Source organism: Balearica regulorum, chromosome 4 (assembly GCF_011004875.1).
Source record: "Balearica regulorum gibbericeps isolate bBalReg1 chromosome 4, bBalReg1.pri, whole genome shotgun sequence".
Taxonomy (NCBI): Eukaryota; Metazoa; Chordata; class Aves; order Gruiformes; family Gruidae; genus Balearica; species Balearica regulorum.
In genome coordinates this window covers 67,717,182-67,744,301 of record NC_046187.1, presented here as the reverse complement: position 1 = coordinate 67,744,301, position 27,120 = coordinate 67,717,182, and the positions used below count along the sequence as shown (strand labels likewise).

General features: G+C 42.9%; 1 protein-coding gene across 5 annotated transcripts in view; it reads right to left on the bottom strand.

Annotated features, from left to right (window-relative positions):
* Positions 1 to 27,120, bottom strand: part of SLC2A9 (solute carrier family 2 member 9) — a 130,595-nt gene that overhangs the window by 92,604 nt on the left and 10,871 nt on the right. For 2 of the 5 annotated variants that reach the window (XM_075752486.1, XM_075752485.1), the window contains exons 1-3: positions 16,161 to 16,360; positions 12,273 to 12,371; positions 2,931 to 3,091 (exon numbers count right to left, since the gene is read on the bottom strand). In XM_075752486.1, the coding sequence (XP_075608601.1) occupies positions 2,931 to 3,091; positions 12,273 to 12,371; positions 16,161 to 16,241 (341 nt within the window). In that variant the 5' untranslated portion in view covers positions 16,242 to 16,360. Of the gene's footprint in view, positions 1 to 2,930; positions 3,092 to 12,272; positions 12,372 to 16,160; positions 16,412 to 18,245; positions 18,332 to 22,918; positions 23,050 to 27,120 lie in introns of those variants that run through there. The other 3 variants (XM_075752484.1, XM_075752483.1, XM_075752487.1) reach the window with 3 other exon arrangements.

The window sequence follows — 27,120 nt, the reverse complement described above, 5'->3', positions numbered from 1 at the left end:
AGCTTTAATATAAGTGATATAAAGATATCACACTTCTTAAAGCACCGTAGCAGACATTTTCCCTTGGGAAAGTCCAACCAATCTTGTCAGATAACTGTGCTCACCACACTTACAAAGTGTAAGCATGCAAACTGCAAAACGAAGCCATCACAAGACAGACACTGATCTCTTGGTCAGCCTAATTATTTCTCTCACATCCCAAAACACAAACCAATCGAGTAACTGTCCAAATGGTACATGAAACCTGCTGAAGTATATACATCATACCTAGTTCTCACATATAGCACATTTCAGTTTTCGGTCTTGCTGAAGGTCATAGAGCACACCAATATCTCTGTTTTTGTAACGGGGTACACAGAGGAATAGACAGCAAAGTGGACTCAACCTAAAGCTAATGTGCAAACCAGTGCCAGATCTGGGAAAGGGAAACTCGACTCAGGTTCCAGTCCAGAGCCCCACATGGTTGTGCTGTAGCTACTGCACTCCACGGCTGCAGTAACTTTAATTAAGGATTTGAATTAATAAACTTTTTGTCTGAAACTCGCAACTAGAAAAATGACAGAATTAAAGTTTCCTCAAAAAAATGTATTGTCTCAAAATTCAGTAATAAGAAAGAAGCTCCACATGGGAGCAAATATGACACTTATAGAAAAAGTATGTTAAGGAAACTAGGTGTTTAAATAACAAGCTGCAAAGCCAGTAACAGGTTGAATACTGGACCACCATTTCAACTATACTAGATGACTTCAGAATAAAAGAAGTGGTAGCATTACTAAGAAAATTCAGATAAATTCCTTTAATTGCTCCATACTCAAAGCAGTTCACTATGCCTGAGGGAAGGCCTTGTCCCCCTCCTGCCAATGCCTCCCTAGCAGTGGCCTAAGCAATCCATGGGGCATATCGCTCTGGTGTTCAGGATACACAACAGCAGCTGCTCTTTGGTAGAAGAGGAGAATTTAAATTATGAAGTGTCAAAGCCACACTTGAACGCAGGGCTTCTGCTTATGCAGACGAAGATGCTCTCTGAAAAAATTGCTCTACATCTCTTTTGAAGTAAATATGGCCTAGGAATCTGGTAATTTGGAAATTATGTTATTAACCTTACAGCAATATGATTCAAGATGCTCTTTTTAAAGTCATACATTATTTCTGACTAATGCTTTTGGGGCCCCTTAGTTCATTATACCATGTCAATGTAAATGGAGCTCAGCTTCATCATACATACAACCTTCCAACCTACACTTAACAATTTAACAGCGAAGTATTTTATTGTTCTGTCAACATTTCATAATGTGCTCCTCAATTACCATACTGATATGTCAGTCTGGTTTCCTAGACCAGACAAACACTCTGCAGTGTGAACAGTAAACTCAAGAACCACGCTTTGATGAGCAGCCTTTATCCAGCGTCCCTGAGAGACGCAATCCCTTCCCTGCTCTTATCAAGTACTCATACACCATAAGAGAGCTGTTTTCATGGTTTAACAGGGATAAACATAATAGGGCAGAGTCTGCAAGATTTAAATCTCTGCCCTGGAAATAAGATCTGCTCCCATCGAAGTGGTATTCATATGACTCAGACCAGCCACCACTTTAACAAACCTGCACGCAAAGCTGTTCCACTCTTCACCAAAAGTTCAAGCCTTCTATGAACCCATTTTTTACTTCACTTTTTAATCAAGTAAAGAAGACTCAGTGACAATTCTGGTAATTAATCAGTCTGAGTCAGGCATAGTTTCATACATTTAAGAAGTGTGTAAAAGCAAAATTAATGATTTGGCAGAAGAAATTGCAAACCTTCAAAAAATAATGTGACTATGAAAAATATTTAAGAATTGAAAATCAAATGGTGAAAGGACAGAATAAATTATGAAGAATGGATAATAGATTTGCAGAGCAGAGAATACTGACGCTGTAAGCATGAAATGGAAGAACCTGAAAACATACTCTTTTAGGTGAAAAATGGGATGTAGAAGAGTTGGGAAAATGACAAACAGGCCTAGAAGAGTACAATCTAAAGTGTTGGAAATAGTCAAAATGCAGAACAGGAAAGTAAGAACAGTGGAGGTGGATGCTTACATTTAAGCGTCCATGAAGACCTTTTTCCAGTGGCTTAACTAAGCAAAAATTACCAAAAAATATAGAATTTACAATTAAAGAAAAGCCAAACAAGCTGTTAAGATGAATGCTACTACAGCTTTTTTTTTTTCATGTCCTTCTAAATTTGTAATTTACCTATATTACTTTTAAAATTATCTTTGGAAGACTGTATGAAACAAGAATTGGACATAAATACCTAGTTAATACCTGAAGCAAAAATACAAACACACACCAGCACAAACATTCCTAAAATACTCCTATTCCCCATGGTCAAGACTTGGTCAAACACTGCATTGCATAGAGCTGGGAAGGCATCCCGAAGCTTGGGAAAGACCAAACACAAGCTTCACGCCAGTTTAGTTCTTCAAACTGTATTTTAATTTGACACAAGGAAGAAAAAAAAAAAAACCAGCAAATTTTTATTACTGTATGACAACAAATGTTGTTGAGAAGCAAATGAGATGTGTTGATAGCTTTATTTGTGTACAGTAAGATACTCAACAGACTCGTGAAACAAGAAATTGCCAATCCTTTGTGAAATCTTTCCTATTTTATGGTATTTTCCTGTTGCACTCTTGACAATTCAACCTCCTTGACATCTCAACTCACTGCGCATTCAGAGCAAATGGCTTCTGTGACTCAGATGATGCACAGTAAGGCCAGGGACAAAGGCACTAATTTTACTCTTGGACATTCAGAACTCTTAGAAAAGAGCTTTCATAATTTGAAGATGTTTAAATTTGCATTCTGATGAAGAGGGGGAAATAAAGCCTTCTAGAGAGACCAAGTGAGAAACTGCTTTAGAAACTAGAAGTTTTCCAATACACTTACCGTCCAAAGAACTTCACAATTGGTGTAACAATAATGGCACCCACAAGGCCACCAATGGCAAAAATAGAGACAGTTATAGACCAGAGGAGAGTCAGTGTGCTTTCATCCACTGAGAAGCCGTATCTTCTTTGCCAAGTTTCATTGTAAAACTTCTTGATGTACTGAAAGAAAATACATAACGATACATATAAAAATCACTCTCTAAGAACACAACTGACAGAAACAGAGTAAAAAAAAAAAAAACAAGCAGTAGTTTGCTTGTAGGAATCACTCTTGCTCTTCTATGTCCCTCCTCCAAAAAATGGGGCCTCATTTATAGATGCAACTGCAATACAGACTAATTGAACCAGTCAAAGCATACATATGTTTAACTACGTGCAAGTCATAAACAAGGTGGGGAAAAAACCACAAGTAGACATGACTGTAGAACAGGCTTATAAAAGAGAAATTCCTACAAAGTGAGAGTGTTACCATTTAGATTGTCAGTACAACATTAACAACAGTTTGTTTTAGCCTTACTGTGTACAATTATATAAATATTTCAGCCAAACTGGGGCTAAGGGCACAGACACAGAACCACAGAATGGTTGAGGCTGGAAAGACTTCTGGAGGCCTTTTTGTTCAACCCCCCCCGCTCAAGCAGGGCCCAGTTATCCAAGACTGTGCCTGGAGGCTTTTGAATATCTCTAAGCAGGGAGACTCCACAAAAATCACTCCACAAGTGTGCGGTCCTGCACCTAGGAAGGAATAACCCCAGGCACCAGTACAGGTTAGGGGTTGACCTGCTGGGAAGCAGCACTGCAGAGAAGGACCTGTGAGACCTGGTGGACAAGAAGTTATCCATGAGCCAGCAGTGTGCCCTCATGGCCAAGAAGGCCAATGGTATCCTGGGGTGCATTAAAAGCACGGCCAGCAGGTCGAGGGAGGTTATCCTCCCCCTCTACTCTGCCCTGGTGAGGCCACATCTGGAGTTCTGTGTCCAGTTCTGGGCTCCCCAGTTCAAGAAAGACAGGGAACTACTGGAGAGAGTCCAGCAGAGGGCTACAAAGATGACAAAGGGACTGGAGCATCTCTTGTATGAGGAAACTGAGTCTCTTTAGCCTGCAGAAGAGAAGACTGAGAGGGGATCTTATTAATGCTTATAAATATCTCAAGGGCAGATGTCAAGAGGATGAGTCCAGACTCTTTTCAATGATGCTCAGTGACAGGACAAGGGGCAACAGGCACAAACTGGAACACAGGAAGTTCCATTTGAACGTGAGGAAAAACCTCTTCACTCTGAGGGTGACCAAGCACTGGCACAGGCTGCCCAGGGAGGTTGTGGAGTCTCCTTCTCTGGAGATATCCACCTGGACGTGATCCTGTGCAACCTGCCCTAGGTGATCCTGCTTTAGCAGGGGGGTTGGACTAGATGATCTCCAGAGGTTCCTTCCAACCCCTACCATTCTGTGATTCTGTGATACTCGTGCTTGGCAAGGTACTGCATGTCAGCTGAGCTCTGCTCACTGCTTAGGTACATACTCTTAACCTCAGGCAGGTACATACTCTTAACCTCAGGCAGATGACATATCCCATCTGAGTGTAATAGGGTTTTGGACAAGCCAAGGAAAACTGCACTGCCTAGCTTGTGCCATGACTTGTAAAAAAAGACCATGCACAAATGCTTAAATGTTAACTACCGTTAGTCAATGATCATTAATCAGAGTCTTATGTTAAGAGCAAATGGTTTTGTTTTGGTTTTTTTGTGGATCTATAGTGCCAATAACTTGGAACAAAGGAAGGAAAGGACGGAAAGGAGGCTCCAGTAACAGGTAGAGGCAAAAATGTCTTGAAGAAATTGGTGAACCGGCAGAAGTGCAAAGGCAACAAGAGGAACAAGAGGAAGGGAGCTGCAACCAATTCCTGCCAGATGGCAACATGACTGACATCAAGAGAAGAGTTTGGATTGTCTTACAGGACACAGCACCAAAAGCCATATGTTGATAGGTTTGGGGTTGTGTAGGGGACTTCACATGTAACTTAGGAAATTCCTTGGAAAATTTTTAAAGATGCTTTAAAAGTTATAGAAGTAGCAATTCTTTTGGCAAAACCCTACACTGTGCTCACCATGAAACACTTATCATTGCTATTTTGTATTTCAGTCCTAGAACACAGATCTCACATTCGCTCAAAATTAAGTGCCTTTCACTAGTCTATTTTTTCCAAAGGGCCAGTATTGTAAAACTGAGTGACTCTACAAATTCTTTAGCACAACACTAGAAAAAAAAAAAAAAGACTGAATTGAAAACAATTAGCAGTCATGGATTGAGGGAAGAAATCATTGTATTTATGACACTACCGCATCTGGCAGCCATACAAAATCAAGGACCTACTAAGCCAAGCAATGAAAAATAACATTTTTCTCCCGAAGAATTTACAGCCAAGACAAGTAACTGTTAGAGAAGGGAGGCAAGAGCTGACAGCTGTTGGTTTGATACTGATAGGGGAAAAAAAGCCCACAGTATCAGTCAAAAAGAGCTAGTTGTCTGAGACTGTTAAAATTTAGAATCCCAAATAACTTTTGTAAGTATATATAGTTTATATATATAGTATATATATATATTTTGTTAGTATATAGCTTCTCCCCTTCAAATTTACAGAAGCTGCTTTTTGGAACAAAGTTCAGGCTGCTAAACAAGGTAAGCAATTTCTTTTCAGTAATGAAAGATGTATTGAACAGGAAATAAGACACCTAAGATCCTGATACGAATCTATCTGCCAGACAGGCTGGTTCTCTTGAGGAATGAAAACCTGAGACCTATCTTCTAATTCTTCAGCTATCCTGAGACCTACACTTTTCTCCCATGGCAGCTTAATTTCCTTAACAGCTGTCTATAAGGGCCCTTCCAGCGTACTTTTTCAAAGTCCAAGTGCCTCCTGAATCTCTGGAGAACTCCGACAGATGTCTGAGTCACAGTTCTCCTTTGCAAAAGCCCTGCCAGCTCTTCTCCAAATTCTCACTTTTCTACTACAATTTCTGTTAGATTGTCAGGTACAAATAACTACTAATTCTTAGCATGTATGTGCCAAGTTTTCCCCCTAAAAACTTCTTTTTCTTTAACGTCACATTAAGCCTCTCAATCTTTCTGCTACTGAGGCTATTTAAAAAGAAATTGAACTGTGATACAAAGCCTGTATTTTGAGATATTTTTTCAGTCTTGAACAAATGTTAAGGTATTTTGGCAACATGACACAAAATTATCACTAATTTTATATTCCATATCTTTATTGACATTTCAGCTTCTCCAACATATCCCCTATAAAAAAGGTTCCAGCTTCAGACCTCCCCCAACTTTCCCAATCCAAAACATTAATTCCAATTTCTTGCTCTGTCCTTGTATTTTCTGAAGACACTTTTTCAGCTTCATTTATCGGCCTTATATTCCCAAACCCTCTGTCTGGATGGTTTTTGTGGCTGCTGAAAGTACCTAAACTCCAGGACCAGGTCGCTTTTTTAGCCTCCAATGTGCCAGAGTTTATATTCTCTGTCTGCTTTGCTTATGTGAGCACAACTGCAGGTTCTTGAAGGATGCTTTCTAACAACTTCCTTTCCCTGATGTTTAAATAAACCAAAGTTTTTTTACCTTTCTAAAATGTAAAGATGTCATAGCTCCAGTATGACATTTTTACATAGTCTGTATCACCTGCAGAGACATCATCTATTTACTTTCTTTTTAGTCAAGCTTCCTCATTTTTATGCTGTTCCCATTTCGAAATCAAGCAAAGCTCTGATGCCACCATGGTGTCTGACGCTCTGGTGAGGATAAAGTACCGGGCGCTCACAACTGCAGAAGGGCACAGCACGCTTGTGCAATGCTCTCACCTGTTCTGTGCTACCGCTCCCCAACAAACCCTACGCTATCGCAAAGTTTAATCTTGGCACTTTTCCCCAGTTTCTTCTCAGATTTCCTCCAGCACGTCATAGGTACTAAATTATCCTGGGGCAGGACTCAGCAGTATAAGCCTGTGTTGGTTTTGCGTGGCAAGGTTTTGGTAGCGGGGGGGACTACAGGGGTGGCTTCTGTGAGAAGCTGCTAGAAGCTTCCCCTGTGTCTGACAGAGCCAATGCCAGCCGGCTCCAAGACGGACCCGCCGCTGGCCAAGGCCAAGCCAATCAGCGCCTCTGTGATAACATATTTAAGAAAGAGAAAAACAGTTAGAGAGTGCTTTTGCAGCCAGAGAGAGGAGTGAGAAGATGTAAAAAACTCTGCAGACACCAAGGTCAGTGCAGAAGGAGGAGCAGGAGGTGCTCCAGGCGCCGGAGCAAGATTCCCCTGCAGCCTGTGGTGAAGACCATGGTGAAGCAGGCTGTCCCCCTGCAGCCCATGGAGGGAGGATGAGGGGGTGTAGCGATTCCACCTGCAGCCCGTGGAGGACCCCACGCCGGAGCAGGTGGAGACACCTGAAGGAGGCTGTGGCCCCGTGGGAAGCCCACGCTGGAGCAAGCTCCTGGCAGGACCTGTGGATCCGTGGAGAGAGGAGCCCACGCCAGAGCAGGTTTGCTGACAGGACTTGTGACCCCGTGGGGGACCCACGCTGGAGCAGTTTGCTCCCGAAGGTCTGCACCCCGTGGAGGAGACTCACGTTGGAGAAGGCCGTGAAGGACTGTCTCCCGTGAGGGGGACCCCACGCTGGAGCGGGGGAACAATGAGTCCTCCCCCTGAGGATGAAGAAGCAGCAGAAACACCGCGTGATGAACTGACCGTAACCCCCACTCCCCGTCCCCCTGTGCCGCTGAGGGGGGCGGAGGTTGAAGCCAGGAGTGAAGTTGAGCCCAGGAAGATGGGAGGGGTGGGGGGAGGTGTTTTTAAGATTTGGTTTTATTTCTCATTCCTCTACTCTGTTTTGCTTAGTAATAAATAAGATGAATTCCCTCTCTAAGTTCGGTCTGTTTTGCTCGTGATGATAATTAGAGAATGAACTCTCCCTGTCCTTATCTCGACCCGTAAGTTTTTTTTCATTGTACCTTTTCTCCCCTGTCTAATGAAAGAGGGGAGTGATAGAGCGGCTCTGGTGGGCACCTGGCCCTCAGCCAGGGTCAACCCACCACAAAGCCTAACACCACCATCTTCCCTGTTCAAACTAGGAATTTCAAACTCTAGGTATTCTAGCCTTGGACACATGGACTATTTGATCTGAGGACTTTATTTGGTTCAAACACCATCTCTCCACTTGCAAAGTACATAAGAAAGGTGGAGGGAGAACGTACCCCTTACTGTCTTCCTTCTATCAAGTTTATAGTAGGCCTCCTGTGCCCTGAATTAAAAGGAGAACAGGGATATTTCTCTTGTTCTATCTTACATGTTTCTATACAAACAGACAGAAAAAAACCCCACAAAAAAGAAAAAAAAGTCAATTTAGTGCTCGGTCCATTTAGAAGAATCTCACAGTAAACTTCCAAATGAATCTGCCACTAAATCAAGTAATACATCTTATCTCTTTAACACCAATACTCAGATTATATTTAGATTCAGATATCTTCTTGTTTATTTGAAGTTCATTTCTGATAGTTATGAATACTAAGAGAAAACATTTTTAGAACACTATTAGCATTTCTTGCTAATGATAATGGCTAAAAATAGTATGCAAATTATTCTCCCCTTGTGTTATCATTAATTTTCTCAGCATAGCTTTGTTATTTATAAAGAGACATCAAATAACTGCAAATATTCAAGAAAAGAAAGTACAAACTACAACACTCAATAGTAACAGGTAAATGTGCTGGCACGTACATCACCTGTGCCTGGACTCCCATTGCCAATAAATGGGAAGCTAATAACACATACAGGTTTGGAGGAGCTGCATATGAAACAAACAAAAAGATCTGGTCCAGCAAATCGACTAGATTTGAATCCATTGAATTCTGTGGAAAGGCTTCTTTGGGATTTTAATCAGTTGTCTGAACAACACTAATGGCATAAACCTGTACACAAAAATTTTAGGCCCTAACCAAAGCCTAGAAGGAATGGTAGCTGACTGATATCAGTATCTCGTGTTCTACTGCCTCAGTTCATTAAGGTAGTAGTGCTAGGGTGGGAAATACAAGTGGAATATAAGGGATGTATTTTTTTAAATATATAAATATAAGGGATATAATTTAAATATAAGGGAAATATTTCCCTTGTCTCTTTAACTGTAAATAACTTGCATCAAGGGAACAGATGTGCTGGTCTTTAGAGAAGAAAAATGACCCTACCCATAGTTAGAGGGTCGCTCGCACACAGTGACAACACAGCCAGCCACACAGCTTTGCAATAGTCTCACGTTCCCCGTATCAGCTCTACCAGACACGCAGAGCTGCAGCCGCCCGCAGGACGGGGCCAAGAGCTGCACGGCAGTAAGTAGCAGAGACTTCGCTTCCCGCACAGGGCACAAGGCACATCACTGTTCTACAGACCTTGCCCACAACCGGCCCATGGAACGAATTGTAGAAATTCAGCTCAGAACAAGACAGCTTCAATTTGTATTCAATTAAAGCATTTGTCTTCCTACTGCCAAAGGCTCCCGTATGTTTTTAATAAATTCTGGTGACTCTTTGAACAAGCCCATGGAGACTTCTAATTCTGGGTTTCTCGTGTGGTCAGGCGCTGTGCGCAGGGGGAAGCACGCTTGCCAGGGGCCACTGCTCTTTCCCACAGAAAAGCAGCGGACAGAATGGGAAGCGATCTCTGCTCTGAGCAGAGCTGGTGCAGTTTATTCCTCCCCTGCACAAAAAGGAAGTTGGACTGACTCTACCTTATGAGATGAAGTGTGGCAAAGTTCACCAGGGAGAACTGCAGGGGTATTCCCCTGCGGTTTGATGAGCTGGCACAACTTGCAGCACAGAAGGAAATGTGCACAAGAATTGACAAACAGTTCTTCAATGCTTCAGTCTTAAATTAACTTCCGCCCCCCTCCAGCTCAGTCATCGTGCTGATGTTCCAGGATCCTGGAAACATCCCATGTTTTAGTCAACAGTCATTATCAAGTATTTTTTCAATACCTCTCAAAGCATCATACAGTCTTTCTCTAAGGTTGAATGACTTTAAGCATCAAAAGGAATTGTACTGACGTAAATAGGGGCAGAAGATATCCAACATCCTCCAGAGAGATGCTCATACAACGCAGGCTGCAAGCTGCACATCACCAGAACAAGTTATTTGTCCTACCAAGTTTATAAATGAAACTCAGCTTACAACTTTAAGGAATTACTGCACTCCCAATATAACCTCTTACAAGATCACTATTTATCTACAGCTACAAGCTGCTGCTCCCTTTTGGTTTTCCTCAGTCACCTCACACCAGTATTGCCAAAGGGTCACCTTCCAGCAGACTGATTTGGTGACATACAGGGGAAAAACAGATGGGGCAAAGGTTCCTCTTCTTGTCCTGCAAGAAGCACAGCTTTGGTCTGGCTGGCTCCCCACCATGGCTACAAGCAGAACCCAGACTCTGCCTTCAACATGGTCACTGCAGCTCCAGGGACAGGGACAGGAAGGTGGTTTGTCCTACGCAAATGGATGACACAGATTAATTCTGGGGCTAGAGAGAGGCTACACTGGTATTTTGTTCTTGAACTATATGGCTATGTATTCCTTGTCAGTAGGACTACTCCTTAGCCCTAGCTAATGTATGGCTTAACATGAATAAGAAGGACATGAAGTTCTCAAACAAACACTGCAACAGCATGCTGCAAAAAGGGCAGACTTCATGCATACCAGTCAATAGTACAACCAAAACCACCAGCAGCATGGTGCCCAGTTTCAGTCCAAAAGCAACAGTAAAGATTTCAAGCAAAAGTGGACAATCCTGGAAGTGCTACTAACCATGATGCCTGGAATTCAGCACTGGTCATGGTGCAGCCGGCACCTTCAACCTCCCCACCTGCATTCTGGTCACCGCATCTATCACATGGTTCAAACACAAGTCTGACTGTTGCCAAAGAGCGTGTCCTATCATTCTTTCCTTCTTTTACTCCTGCTGAAAGTGGCAGGAGAACTCTGATTAACAGGACAGCCCATTTTTTAAAACACTCTAAAAAGTTCAGAATCGGATCATTCTCACTGCTCTGTTGACAGTACCGAGGCAGTGCAGGAAGGATGTCTACCATCAGGACAATCAATACCATTGCTCACAGAATTTCAGCTCCCTGCTGATTTCTTCTAAGCCGTGTTTATCTTCTGATAACTGCAAGGTGAAGTGATGCCTAGGCATGTCATGCTAGAATAAATCCAATTTGTCCAACCCTGTGTTATCAGTACAAAAAGTACTAGGAACTTCAAGAAAATTCCAAGAAGTTATAAAGGGGGCAATTAAAACTTCCTACACAGTGAGTCTCTTCCTCATCCTTTGTGTCATCAATTTACCAATTAAAATGCACATATGAAACATAAATTTCATAAATTTAAAAAAAACTATTATTTCGTTATTTGCATAAGTATTGCATCCATCTTCAATGTGAGCAACCTGTTCAGGTTAAAACCTAGCCACATGTTTCAGTAAGAGATTTCCGTAAGAGAAGGAGCTTAGCTTTGGAAAGGAACTATTTTGAAATGGAATTTCCACAGTTAAGTTCCCAGAATTTACTAGTTACTTTTTCGAAATAGTGTTGCTTGCAACTCCACTGAATTGCTTACTGCTGTGCTTGACTGAATTAAGAGGAATTTCTAGATAGCCAGTGTAAAAACAAAATGTTCAGATTCCTGTAACAACTGATATTTTAATGAAATCGTCCCAATATTGTACACTGATTTCACAGTACTCTATTCATCAAATCTATTCTGCATGTTGCAGCCAACAGATGGTCAGCATAGCAGTTTTGAATTCAGAATGAAACAAGGCATCACCACGAAATGCAGAAGAGGCCCATTATTTAAGAGGAAGCCAGAGGCATTATTTATAGTATCAGTACTATGGGAATGAAATGTTGTGCAACCCTCCAGAACTGAACGATGTGAACAGAAGTTGCAGAACATGTGCACAGAGCCACCAAATACTCACTAGTTAGGAAGAGAGACTATTAAAAATACCTTATCACGCAAAAGCATGCAAGAAGATTTAGTATTAGTCTGGACTTGAGGAGAAACAAACCATGTGCACCCACTCACCTCAACAGCAGTGTTTAGTTTCCTGACAGCTACTGAATTTATGTGAAAACCTCATGAACAGCAGAAAGAAGCTTTCAGGCAAAGGAAAGTTACCATATGAGATTTAACCTCTTCTACTACATCAGGAGGATTATAAAAGCAGGATGTTGAGAAGCACACACAGGCTGGACAAGGCTGCCCTCTACTGATAGTAATTCCAGTTTTGTCAGTCACTTACCACTGCAGGAGCATTCACCACGGAGAGATTGTAACCATAGAGAAAAGACGACCCAAAAGCACCCGTTAAAGAGGCTACAATAAGACTCCCAGACCAATTCTGAAAAACAAAGAAAAGATGCAGCCACTGTTAGTATACTTTAAAATAACAAACCTCGAGTTTTAAACAATCTTTACACTATCTTGTATAGCTCCTGCAGGCAGATCTCCTTGCTTCAGAACAACGGCCTGAAACACTTCCCCTTGCTGCAATCCAAGGAAAAGTAAATTTGAAATGACAGGATCTCAGTTAACATTTACTGTTACATACTTCTCTCAACTTCACAGATTTTTTTGCTGCAAGCACCCCATCAGCCCCCATACCAAAAAGTAAAATGCTGGAGAAGCATATTTTCAGCCAAGGAAACTCCTGGCAACATACCGCTAACACAACGAAGCAAGGAGCAGCGTGTATTTGATGCAACAGGTCTGTGGGTAGACCTGACTTAGGTGAAAGCCTGTGAGACAGTGTGCCGCCCACTCCCATGCATATAAGGATTAGTGAAACTGTGATCAAACAAATTAAAATGATGCCTACAAACTAGGTTCTGTAACACACATGCAAGTCTCCAACACTAATTTGCTGTCCCACACACATATACATACACACCCCGGTGAAGGCACCATTTGTCCTTTTCCCTGTACCTCTCCCTTTTCAGCTCTCCTCCCTCCATCCCCATCGTCCTGTTTTTAGCCCACCTCTGCTAACAATTTCTTCTTCCACATCAGCTGTTGAATAAAAGGTAGGGGTGCTTAGATACTGGAGTTTCAGTTGGTTGATTTGAGAGATTTTGCATTTTTGAGTCCTTTCCACCTTCCCCAGTATTACTTTCTCCCCCTCAGTTCTCCTGCTGCACTACAGAGAGCAGCAGAAGTGACCACTGCCATTCCCAAGAGATGTTAAGTTAGTGTTTTCGTGGCTGGTTGGTTGTGAATGTTTTGTAGGTCATGGAAGACAACTCACCTCTCTTGACTTCTGCATACGTTACAGTGGATGACTTTGAAATGTGTTTTGAATTTTTTAATTAAATAACTGTGCTACAAATCTAGAATTTCAGGAACAACTCACTGTCATTTTATGTCCAGCCTCATCACTCATTGAAACCTCAATCCTTTCAAAGGGAGAAAGATCTGCTTAACGAGGCCTAATAAACTCAGCTTCAGTTTTATCATTTATAGCAGACACACCAGGTTAATGAGTCAATACATTCTGTCGACTGCACAAAGCTGCACGTCATTGGAAAATGAAGATTTGGAGCACGAACTAGATTTGTGTAGCTAGCACATGGCATAGCAGCAGTGATGACGGACTCGAAGGAGCTCCGCCAGCCTCACAGGCAGGGCAAGTGAAGGTACCATGGTTGTTAGCATGTGCCAGAGCTCATGTTCCACACTGTCGTCGTAGACTTGCTATAATCCATGAAGAAGGGATGAGATACTTGGGTGTCGGGGCAGGGACCGCAGCGTACAGCCCAGCAGGCGTGGGGTCTGCCACGCTCCGTAGCTGCCTCTCCTGAGGGCTCAAAACATGCCCTGTGGGGCAGCTGAGTGCTTTTAACTTCTTACACACAGCGTGGGAACTTTTTAAGAGATTACACAGTTCATTAACCAGCCTGTTTTCAGTCAGGTCAGAAGTGTACGGGCGGGGGGGGGGGGGGAAGCCTCATGTAAGAAATATATCCCGTCGAGTTCATTACATAAGCCAAATACAATTTCTTATTATTAGCCAGCTTCTTAAAATGAACCTGCCACACACGCAAAGCTTTGCACCATTACTTTGGCAGCAAAAACTAGAAATTTTGACACAAGGCTTTATTTAGCTTCTGGTGATAACACCTCATATTAGGTGTCCATTATTTCTCTACTATGCACAAGCATTCCTACACTTAGGAGGAATTGCTACTACTCTGAACTAATCACATTGAGGAGAATATTCCTGGAGGTCTACGAGGCTGCTCCCAAAGGGTTCACAAATGGTAAGTGCGAGTTCACAAGTGCTATGTGGTAATCTTGACGCAATACTGCTCAAGGGATCTCCTCCAACAATGCTAGACCCATCAGAAAAATCCTGCAAACAAAATTATTCGGATCCTACAGACTAGTGTATATTAAAAACTCCAGTGAATGCTTAAATCTTTCAGCACAGGCGAATCATATGCACATGAGACTAAGTGAAAGATAATGCAGGACAAATCACAGAAGTGCTGCCAAGTTAGAAAACCCCACATCCACTTTATTTTCAAGTGTTGCAAACAGCTGGGTTTAGAGCCTACTTCAATACCAAGAATTTTTCAAGTATACAGCCTGCTCCAGAAAACCTCAAACTTACTTAATTCAGAGTCTTACAATTCTTGGAACACGAATTTCAACTTCTCCATGACCTGTCTTCTCACACACTATTTTAAATATTTGCTCAGGCTTCAGCAACACCAGATAAAAGATGAAAGCACAATGAAGCAAGAATGCAAAAAAAAAACCAAATCAAACTGTTGCTCAGAAAAATATTAACCCTGTGGCAACACTAACAACAGAAAAGGAAAAAAACCCCAATGTGTTTTACAGTGACCAGGAAACAAGAAGGCAACCACGCCTCCCTCCTCGGTGTTTCTTCGCGCCATCCGTGTGCTCATGTGTCCCTGCCGTCAGCGCAAGGGCAGGTAGGTGGGACCGTCCCCACGGCAGTAAGTGTTCCGTCAGGAAAGCTGCACGTCAGTTCATGGCAAAGACCTCCAGGTACCCGAGAATAGCTTACTTGTGCATTTTTTGGGTCTTATCGCAGATCCCAGTGCACCGTGCTCCGAAAGATGGTTTTCCCAACTCCCGTCCTTGTTCAGCACAGCATTTGTGTCAGCTTTAAACTGCCTTTTTTAAAAGCATGCCAATTTCAATTTCAGTTTTCACAACACAGTTTAGAATACTGTATTTTGATTAGTTATAATCCCTTTCTCAGATTAAACCACACCTGTAAGTGTACAGAAGGAAGTTTTAATACTCTTAAACTGGTACTTGCTAAGACTTTCTATTGATACTGGGAACCTGGATTCTGGAACACCTTACCCGGACACCCCGTTTTAGGAAGGCACCGAGTACCCAAGCGATCCCGCACGCAGAGAACGGCCGTGCCCCGTTAAGCACCGCCGCAAGCCGGGCGGCTGCCGACAGGTGCGCCCGCTGGCACGGCGGTCCCTCAGGTTGCTCTGCCCCCGGGGGCGGCGGAGGAAGAAGGGAAACCCGCAGTCCTCTCTCCCCGGGTTTGCCCTTGCCCTGAGGACTCGCCGATACGGGCGTTCTGCGGAAGGAGCGGTGAAGCACCGTGCGCCCTCGCCTTGTTCTGCTCCCACCGCCCGTCGCTTCCCCCGCGGGGGCGGCTGCTCTCCCCGTGCGGGCGCACCGCGGCTCCCGGCGCTGCCCTCCGCCCCGTCCTCTGGGACCCGGCTCGGCTCGGCGGCCGCGGTATTTTTAGCTCTGCCCCCGCGCCCGCCCGCCCGCCGCCAGCTTCTTCTGCACCGGTACCAACAACTTTCCGAGCGGGGACGGGCTCGGCGCCGCCGCTGTGCAACCTGAGCTGTGCCCCGCTCTCGGGGGAGCGGCGGGGAGTCAGTTACTCCGGCTCCCACAGCCGCCGCGCACCAACCTCGCTTTTCCTCCCTCCCCACCACGCTGGGAAAAGACCGGAATCGCCCCCTCTCCGGTTACTCGTCCCCGAGGCGCGGGCAGCGCGGGCCGGGCCCCCTCCCTACGCCGCCGGGCTCGCCCCCTCCCCGCCGATTACCCACCGCATAAACGGCGACGGTCATTTCCAAACCAAAATTACCCCCGGGGAGACGCCGCGCTGCCCCGCGCTACTTACGCTGGTGCCTGCGCGGCGGCGGCCGCCCCCCTCTCCCCGCGCCACCAGCCTGGCCGCCTCGGGCCCCGCCGCACGGTCCATGCCGCTACCGCACGTGCGCAGCGGCCGCGCATCTCCGGCGGGCAGCGCGCGGGGCGCAGCGGGGGCGCGGCCGCGGGAAGTGGCGGAGGCGGTGGCGGGCGCAGCAACGCGGGGCGGGGGGGGGGGGGGGGGCGCGCCTGGCGCTCGGGGGGCGGTGGCGGTGCCGCCGGCCCTGACCCCGTTCCGCAGCGCCGGCCACGGGAGGACGTGGCTCCCGCCGAGAGGGGGAGAGTCAGTGCCCGGCGCACGCCGCCCGGGGGGCTGCGGGCAGGGCTCAAGGGATGGAAGAGCCCGAGCTCATTTAGCTGCGTGCATGTACATAACTTAAGCAAATGTGCATGCCCGGCGCCGTGCGTGTGGTTTCCGGCAGGCAGGCCTCTTCCCTCAGCAGAGATTTACCCAGCAATGCAGCGAAATGTCGCGACCGGGTGTCCATCGCGGCCCGCCCCCCCCGCCGAGCGGCACAGGAGTGGGGGACCACGGCTTGCGGGGGGAGGGGGGCACGCCACGGGTGCCGTCTGGAAATCTGGGCTGCCTTTCTGTGAGCAAGCCGCTGGAGTGAGGAGGGGAAGAGTTTTCCCGTGTTGCCGAGGCTGGAAAGTGAAGGTACCGCAAGACTTGTAGCCAATTAAGATGTTTAACCACGCGGCGTATGGATGTTTCCACAGCCTTAGGAGGTTTAGATCTGACACGCCACACTACTGCTCTGTAACAGATGGTGATTAGACATGCTACCTGGGGAAGAGAAAAGCTTTCAGCTATTACTTTTGAAGGTACCTATTTGCAAACACGTGGATTTTGAACTGCTAAGAGTTAAACTACACCTTCTGGTTGGCAATGGATGAGTATTAAGTGCATCTGGGAACTATTCCCAGATGACTGCAGTTAACATTGGTGTAAATCTGTGCCGTTTCCACTTCTGACATGCTACGTACCTCACAACGAGCTTGGAGCTCTCAAAGACACAGAAAGTAATGCCGTAAAGCACTGCAGGTTTGAAAGCAGTTTATGATGCAGCAGCTTGGAAGTGTCTTTGGCTCAGATCAAGCTGAGCAGTGTTTGAATAGAAAGCCAGATGCTACTCATTAACATGTAAAATTGTCGTACATATTGAGAAACATCAGCATAGATAGATGATCCAGGCACCATTTCTAATCTCTTTGAATGGTCATAAGCAGTGAAAGAGTCAAATTAGGAGAATCAAGCCTCTAAACTACATGGACTGTATTTGAGATGACACCTGTGTTTTATTTAGTTTCATTTAAATACCACAGTGCACGTAGTGGAGTTCATACTCAAATACAAATAATGTGGCTGCATGTGATTAATATGTACCTAATTTCTCACCTTAACACACATTTTTTGACCTTTTAAAATCGCTGTTAGTAACTTAGAGAAGCTAAATATAAGCTACTCTCTACACCCCCTAAATTTTCATCCTGGCAGCTTCCCCTTGCTCAAATCTCCATGTTCCCATGGAAAGAAGTATCATTTTGCTCTTTTCTTACATGTCAGAGCAGAAGGGGGAAACATACACAGCTTTGTGGGTTCTTGTATAAGAAAGGTGTCAGAGACAAAATCAAAGCTTTTTTCCACAGAATACATCCTCCCAAAATTTCATTTTGAAGGCACAGAAATTCTCCTCCAAAATATTACTACTGTCCTCAGTGACACAGTCCCTCCCATAAAACGGATGCCTTAATCTATCCTAAAATCAAGGAATCTCAGAATGGTTTGCCTAAACAGCTTTTTTGGCTAGTTCAAAGCCAGACACACATATAAAGAGAAACATGGGACAAAATGAGAGGCCTGTGGTGCAGTCTCACAGTAAGCCCATTAGTAGTCCTGGTCCCAAAGGGAGAAAGAAAACAGCAGCAATCCTGTGTTTAGGACACTGACCCTGTGCCTGCAAGTATTCATATAGGTTCCAAATAGTTATTTTCTGCCTCCAGCCCGCAGATAGCAAACAAATGTGTTAACAGAAGATTTGGGGAAGTCACTCACCATTTTTTTCTTCACCACCTTATTTTCTTTCATCTCACCGTTGCTTTGCTGTTTGTTCTCCATTCTGTCACCTTGTTAGGTAATAGCTGAGGAAGAAAAGAGGGGAAGTTGTGGTATTGTTCAGCTGAGGCAGGTGAGGTTTTTTAATAAAATCATAAATCTGGCCCAGGGAGGAGTTGAAAAAGCCCATAAGAAGTTTAACTACTCCCTTCAAAAGTCAGATCCTCGCTCAGGAAGGTGTAGCAGCACCAAACTGAATGCAGTTAAAAGCAACCAAAACATACGTGCTAACTGTGTTTAAGTAGTCTACTCAGAGGATGGCGTGCTCTTTGGAGCAGTCACAGTAGTTCCTAGCACAACTAAACCGTGAAGGGGAAAAAAGCTACGGTGTCAGGCCCATCGGTGGACACACTGTCTCTATTGGAATAGGAGCAGATGACCCACTGCAACTACAAAAGGAGTTTAGATCGTCAGGTAGAACAACATTACTATGGCTGGATTGCAGCCAGGACATTTGGATTAATTGGTGGTGTGATTCTAATTATTATTAGACCTTATATTAGTTGGGGCATTGCCTGAACACATTTGCAAAGGAGGGGTCCATTTATTTACCACTCTGTCAAGAAAATTCTTGCCTAAACATCACCGTATGTGCTTTAATAATGTTAAAGGCCATTTTAAGCATCATTTATTAAGAAACTAAACTGATTTCTGAGGTTTCAGAGAGGATGGATTATCAGTTATTTACACTGCACTTCATTGTATGATCTTGGGCAGTCCGTCAGTCTGTTCAGTTCATTTGGAATATGGATTACTGGGTTCTTCTACCTCAACACCTTGAGATGACAGCACATTTCAAGATCTTTGCTTACTTGGTCATTGTGGTAATGGTAGATACAGTCTTGAACGCAAGTTGTCTTGTAGACAAGGTAGTGAGCTATGATACATGGGGAGTAACAGCCATGTTTAGTGAAACAGCACATTGGAGTAGAAATTGTGTTGAGGCCATCACACATACAAGAGGTTTTGTAAGAAGAAATCCTGTCTGATAGAAGTACCGCCACTGGCAGTACCGCCATTATATCAGATGGTTCCAAGAAATCGGGCAGAGCTTTTAAGTAAGAGAAGCCAGAGATGTAACAGCATCCTCTTAAGTGCTAAAGCCAGAAAATTACCTTCCCTCTTTACCTCCCGGTGCAGTCAATGCTAAAAACTTGCAAACAACTCCTTTCCCTCTGCTGCAAAGGGCCTTAGTCAATTCCTGCTAAATTGCTCTTCAAAAAGAGCTTTCAAGGTAAATGTATTTCACTTTGTAGGAGAGATGCTTAGTCTCCTCACCAGACAGTTCACCTGTCCCATGCCACATTTAACAAGCATACCAAAAATAATGTCAGACTTGCTCACTGCAACACCCACATGCTATCCAGTACTTCATATATAGATAATGTAGATAATTAAATTAATGAAGGTTCTGACAGAGCATGAACAAAGCATCATCAATCTGGAATTTAAGAGCTTATAAGACAAAGAGGGCGTAGCACTGAAACAGAAACAGCACAGGCTCAGTCAGAAACAGTCTGCTAAGCATCTAAAGAGACATAACTCAACCTCACAGCTAAGCCACTAGCAAGGATAACTTGTGTCTGCCTTCCCGCACTGCACTTTTTTTTTTTTTTAATATGGCTGTATCTTCCTCTTGTTCTTTGAGCAGTCTTTAAAACGCTTTTAAGATATGTCTGTTGTGTCTGGAAAGTTTAACTGCTAGCAGTGCACCATTGGCAGAAGTGTCCCTCCTATATTTCAGGTAACCCCAGTTTCACAACTTTTTAAACATATCCACTTGACTGTAGAAAAAGGAATGTTACCATAGCCAGGACATGCATCCAATGTGATGCAAAAAATGAGAAATCTGGACTGGGGAGGGTGTTTAAATCCTGCATGAATTTGTCAGTGTTACTGACTTGTGTGCAGGAAAGGGACATGATTACAGTAAGCAGAAACCTGATCTTCAGATTGCAGTGTTTGACAAAATCTAAAGAAACGATGTCCCCACTTAGGAGAACGAAAGTCTGAGATTCGCACTGCTGCTGCTGGTGGCCATTCACTGAAAAGTTCTGACAGATAGGGCAGAGAAGTGTATTCCTTCCCACTGAAGTTCATACGGCTAGTACCAGGTAAGTTGCTGAAGTTGTGGATCCAGAAATACTCATTCATTATTCATTCTTTATCACGGAAGATTAGATCTGTCTGCTCCCTAGTTTGTACAGTTAGTTAGGAGATGACCTCTGAATCAGGAAAGGCTCATTTATGTCAGGCCAGAGGGCATTACAAACAGAACTACAATTTGCTTACTTTCTTATCCAGCAGTTTATTTAGCAATGTATAGCTTGAGTTCCTTACTCGGACATGCAATCCAACTGACTCCCACAAACCATTAGCCTTGACAAGGATGGCCTAGCAGTTCACGGAGCAGGAGCATTATGAGCGGCACAGCAAACTGACTTGAGAGAGGTACAAATAAACCTACCGTAATCTAGGTTTGGTTTTGAACTTCTTTTGAACGTCCAGCATTCATTAACTGGCTGCAAGTCAGGAAAAACAAAAGCTATCGGAAAGCTGTCGTGTTCACAAAAAAGTGAACCAGTTTCAGATGAACCAGGGACCAGTTTCAGATGAACTCGGGTTTTAAATAGCCATATTCAATATGTTAGTTGACCACCTCACAAAAGCTGAGTTATAAGCGATATTTATTAAGAAAAAAACCCAAAATAAGAAAAGTATAAGACCTGGAATAGATTAATTATTATTGTTGTCCAGTCTGAGTGCAAAGCACTGTTTGGGCCAGTACCCAGTCGTGGCCCGTTTGCCATCTTCTTCAGGTGGCCTGGACTTACACCAAGCCAGCGGTCACTCCACCCAAGGCACAACACAAGCAAGCGATATAAAAAGGTTTGCTGATACAAATTCCTCATGATGGGCATACACAGCTTCCTTGTCTGTCTCCCAAGTGCAAAATATATTCTATAAAAAAATTATGTCTGTGTCAACATTCCACTACTATGCACAGGGAAAATGTGGAAGTCAGAAGAGCAGCTTCCAGCTGTCAAAATTCACTTTTAATTACAAACCAGCCTCTCGGGGATGGAAGGGGGCTGCTTTGCACTTCTCAGAGTAAACCTCTTTCAGGTGTAGCACAGAATATTTTGATTTCTTTTAAGAATGGGAAAAAGAAGCACTAAGAGAGATGACACTGCAATAGGGTGTGAATTGCAAAGCTTTGGAAAACACAATGTAAAAATAACCTGAATGGACTCAGTAAGTCCTATTGAGCTGTGGTAGATTGACATCTAATAATTTTTGCCTTTGGGAAGGCAAAATTGTCGAACCTGAGAATTTTGGTTCCTTATGCATTGTACTGGAAATAGGTAGATACTTCAGAAGATTTTTTATTATTATTATTTATTTTTTAATTCAACACTTAAAACTCTAATAAGAGGATGGAGGAGAAAAGTTTTGAGTGTCACTCCTATCCCATAGGTTCTGTGCTTTAAAGCTACTGCTGCTACTCAACTCACAGACAGAATGCTCTGGGGCTGACCACTCATGCCTGTCCATAAAGGAGGCATCCTTCCAAGGTAACAGACTTAAGCTGAGGACTTCCCTGTGCTTCCAGCTAGATGCTTCTGTCACTAGTCTATGACATGTACTTCAATGAATGTGCTCCTCTCCCTGGTACTGTAAATCACACATACACACTCACACAAAAGAAATCCACCAGCAATTAATGAAAAGATTGATTAATCAGAGCATTCAATATGAAGAACACATTTCAACTTTCTGTGTCCCCCAAATCAGGAAAAATGTATGTATTAGATCCTGAGAAGTGACATAACTATCTGGTTAAAATAGGTGTTCTGGAACTCCATTAAGAACTGGAAGAAGGGATTCTTTTCTTCTCAAGTAGTTTTGTTAAACTAGATCTATTCTGGTGCAAGTGAGACTGTACAAGTCAACGTTTCTTATACTGTTTCTGGAAAATGTCAAACAGTCCCAATATTAAAATACCATTGCTGGAATCAGGTGTGGTATGACTTTAATTTGGCACAGAGCATTCCTGCAGCTCTGAACCGTTTACCAAGAGTTAATCTCAAATACTGTAGATGCCCCAGGTTCCAGAAATACCTGTTCACTTAAGTAATCAGTTGACAGTGTTAAAAAAATGTGAATGTCTTTTTTAATCTATATCCGTAGTGTCAATCCTAAAGTGTCTTTACAAGATGATGAATCATTGTATCTGGATTTCAGTATTTCATACAAGTCACAATCTGATCTCTTACACTGTGAAGGGGAAAGATTGAATTTCTATTTCAAAATGAAGTGTAGTTTTGGTTTAGGTTTGGGGGTTTTTTAATGTAAATTGGGGGAAAAAAATAAAGCTATTTTCTATAGAAATCTATTAACCAGGAGAGGAAGACAGATTTCAGAGTAAATAACTGCTTATATAGAAGCTGAGTACTTGACTAGCACAGAAAATTATTTGTTTACAAATTTCACAAAATTGGTTTATACCCAGATAAATCTATTCCTCCCTCCCCGAGTCAAACCCTTGAGAACATTGCCAAATTTGAGAAGCTGCTCCGAATTATCACATCCAACTTCTAGGTGCTACTCACCACTTACCCAGAGTATTCTTCACTTCCAGTGATTTCTGAAGTTCAATGCAGTTCAGAAGCAACCCTCTTCAGGACTGCTACAGCTACAGCAGCTCTCTTCTCTGAAATAGGGACAGTTAAATCATTGAATTAAATTCAGAGCCACCTTTAACTCTTATATACCTTTTCAGAAGTAATAAATAATTAACAGTAAAAAGAAAGAATAGTATGACGCTTTAGTTGGAACTCATGCAATAAATCTTTCCTACCCAATAGAAAACCAGCTGCCTTGTATAGCTGCAATACCATACAAGAGGTCTTTGTTTCAGTCGCCACACAACATGAAAAAACTTTGCTTCCCACATTTGAATCAATAGACATTTGAAATGCGAGTGCCTAAGGCTAGGACTCACATTCATATACTCTCACCTGATTAGAAGTGACCACGTGGAGGAACACCCACAGCATTCCATGTGCTGTAAATGGCTTTTAGCAGTGATGTGTTGGGCCAGTACTCATGTGTGTGAGAGTGTGTGGTACTTGTCAGGAGCCACTCTTTTACAAGGTTTTGAAAGGCTGGGACAAGACAGACTGTACAGTGACAAACCCCACAGTATTTCATAAAAAGATTTACCTTGTCTGCTCTTCTGGCTTTATGCCATAGAGAGTAACTCCATATCAGTGTTAGTTAAATACTAAACAAAACAACTGACTTTGCTTTTGCTATCAGTTCCTTACATCCCAAAACTAAGCAGGGAAAACTCTTTGGTGTGAAAAGGTGCTTTCTGTTTTGGCTTTTCCCTGCTGGTACGTCGATTGCTTTCTTTGAAAATCCAATATATGTTAAATTAGGCTCATCAACATTTCCTCAAGGACCTTGATATCTAATTTATTTGGATTATCTATAAGCTTGCAGATGCTAAGCTGTCCAAAAATGCATTAGGTAGAGAGGCAGCTGTACAGACATGAGTTGGCTGAAACTGTAAATTCTGGCTGGGATTTGAAGTAACCTTGTTCTTTTAGGGAAGGTTCATGTGGTGCTTGGTTTGTATTTCAGGTTATGATTGTTCTGGCAGCTCCTACGGATCACTTTTGACCTTGTTACATAAGTCTTGGTGAAGTTCTCAGAAAATATTACCATCAAATGTACTTCAGCAAAACATAGGCATCCTTCTCTGGTTACTGATGCTAATCAATGAAAACACCACTTCTGAGGGACAGGAAAGAAGTTCTCTGTAAGATCCCCTAGAATATTTTATCTAAAATTGTCTTTAGACTTGGCACCCAATATCTTATAATTAACAGGGGGGAAAAAAAAAAACCAAACCCAAACCCTCTTGTACTTTAGCTCTCTGTAACACGGTGGTTATAAGGAAATGAGAGATTCTCTCTTCATTCTCAGTCCAGAGAATGAGGGAACAGACAGGTGAGGTTCAAAGAAATCTTGTATCTCAGATACAAGTGACAGATGATACCTTCCAGAACTATACACATTTAATTTACATTTTAAATAATCTACGTTTTAACTGAAATCTTCACAACTTTTAAATTAATCCAAAGTGATTAGGTTGCGACATCTAAACCCAAGATAAATTACTTCTTAGTAGCATCCATCAGTTGTGGAAAGGACTTGTTGCTCAGCATGTCCCATGATGAGCCTAAGGACAGGAAAATAAGCAGGACAAGGCTATAAACCTGGCACTGCTACATTATAAAACCAGTTATACAGGGTTATGTAAGCTTAGGGAAGACGTGGCTGTTCAAAAAGCATTAATTGAACAATTATTGAAGAGCAGCCCACTCTGTGCCAGAACTAATCCTTTCAGACTAAATAATGCTGTTTCTTTGATCAAAGTTTTCCCAAGTTTTAGATCCAAGTTTATAAATTTGGCCGGTATGAATCTGAGCAAGAATACAAAGAAACCATCTCAAGGGCAACTTACGCCGTCATGACCAAGAAATAGACAAACAACCCAAGAATTGCTGTGTTAAGATACCGCACGCAGGAAAGAAGCGAAGGGTTTTTTCATGGAAATTATAAACAGTACAGAAAAAATAGAATCTTTACCAGCAAGCCTAAGTTAAAAGCTGACCAACTGAATATTTGGACAGAAGTCTGTGAAATTTTAATTTCAGGTTCAAGATGAATTTTTTCATTGATAGGAAGTTAGAAACAGAAATGCTAGAGTAAATATGATAACCAGAGAGTATACAATGTGTGTAACTATACCTGTGAATGCTCATTCACACATGAAGATGTAGTTGGTTTCTATGCAGATAGGCCCCTTTGGAAATTCAGTTTCAAATTGGTAAGCCAAACTGATGCTTAGATTTTAGTTCTATAAAAATGCCCTGATCTGGCAAAGCAGTAGTATACAGTTTAGCTTTAAACCTAATTCCATTGGAAAATTAAGCATGTACATAAATACTTTGCTAGTCAAAGTGAGAACATCTAGCTTCTCACTTAGTCAAACCCCCAAAACTGGAATTCGGTGTCTTTCATGGCTGCACATCCTTGACGGAAATGTATCATGTTCCCGCACTGCTAAAACCATAGTTTTGAGAGAAAAGCCACAGCACTGACCATTTTTATTCAGTATTCTTTTCATCTCAAAAACCTCAAGGCTCCCAATATGTAGGGATCAGTACAAGCAGATCTAACAGATCTTTGAGGAGGAGGAGAACAGAAAAAGAATATTGAATATTTGAAAACAGATTTTACTGATGATTACATAACAGTGCCTTGGGTCAGCTACAGCAGTGTATTTCTCAGGTTTTTGCAAGAAAAAGTGGTTAATAATTACCCTTTGCTGTGTTGGCCATTAGTTTTGTTTTAACCATTTTCTCTCATTTACACATGCAAGTCTGATATGTCATCATTTAGGAAAAATCTTAAGAGCCATGAGTTTGGTGTTATTATTATGTTAAGGTTATTTCCAACATTACCTTCCATGTAAATTAACACTAGTTAAAACTTTGCCAAGTTATTTCCAGTGAAGTCAGCCTAGCATCCACCTGCCGTTTAGTAAATGTTGAATTAAATATTGACAAGTAAAAGCTTTTATGTTGTAAGGTTATGCCCTGAGTTAAGACCAGAGCTGCTCCTGAGTACAGGTTCATTCCAGGCAGAAAGAAAACACCCTCAGGGTAACTCTTGTTATAAAGAAGGATTATGCCCCAAAATGAAGCCACTTCTAGGGTGGGAATTTTGGACTCAGTCTTGAAGGAAGTACTCAGCATCTAAGTGGGTTTTGGTTGAACATCAGAGAATACTTTCAGAATTCCCAAGGCTGATGTTTGAGCAGCTTCTGTTGTCTTTATTAATGCTGTAAGCAAGGAAAACTTCTCGCCAGGGTACTAATGGCTTGAGCCTTCCTCCTCTCTTCGTGTAGTAGCAAAGCCTGCTTCCAGCAGGTAGAGATACCCTGACAGATGGATTCTTTACACATCTTTTCCTAAAGTTAAGAACTGGCAGCCAATTTTTAGAGAAATGTTTTTTCCTATCAGCAGTCCTATTATTTTACTACTCCTCTTGAAATCTTCAGAGGAGAACCAGTGATCTTTTTGAAAGATCACTTAAACTGCTAACACATCAGGCTGAAACACAAGGCCCTCCCAGGTGAAGCTCCGTGTTCTGACTCCCACAGGGATCATCCTCATTGATACAACGACTCCTTCTAGCCTTAGACAATACTCTTGACCTCTGTAGAGGGGGAAGTGAAACAAAATGCCTTTGCATGCATTGCATGCTCAGTCAGTCTCTAGCTTGCTCAAAACTGGAGTTGCAGGGCTCGAGCTCCAGCCCCCTGGGAGCAGCAAGCGCTGCTTGGGCCCGGAGTCTGCACATTCCTCACAATGCTGAATGTGCCTAAAAAGGATGCGGAGCAAGCCCAGAGTAGAAATATATACTCGTGTTGCTTTCTTGTGAAAATTGGTCCTGGAAATCAAGCTAGGAAAATAAACTTTGCCCTACCCAACCTGCCCAGTTATTTTAAATAGCTTCAATCCCAGCTTCGCTTCAAGCTGCCAAACCCTTTTAGCTTCTCAAGCTGTAGGTTTAGGTCTGATATCTCATTTTTCTTCATCTAGGGACTAAAAATAACAGAGAGAGATGTGTGTAACAAATCTTCTCCACAGTTTCATGAAACAAGCAAGCAGCAGCTCACCATTTATTCTCTTGAAGGCTAAGATAAATTACCAAAAATATTCCCCTCTAAAAGTAG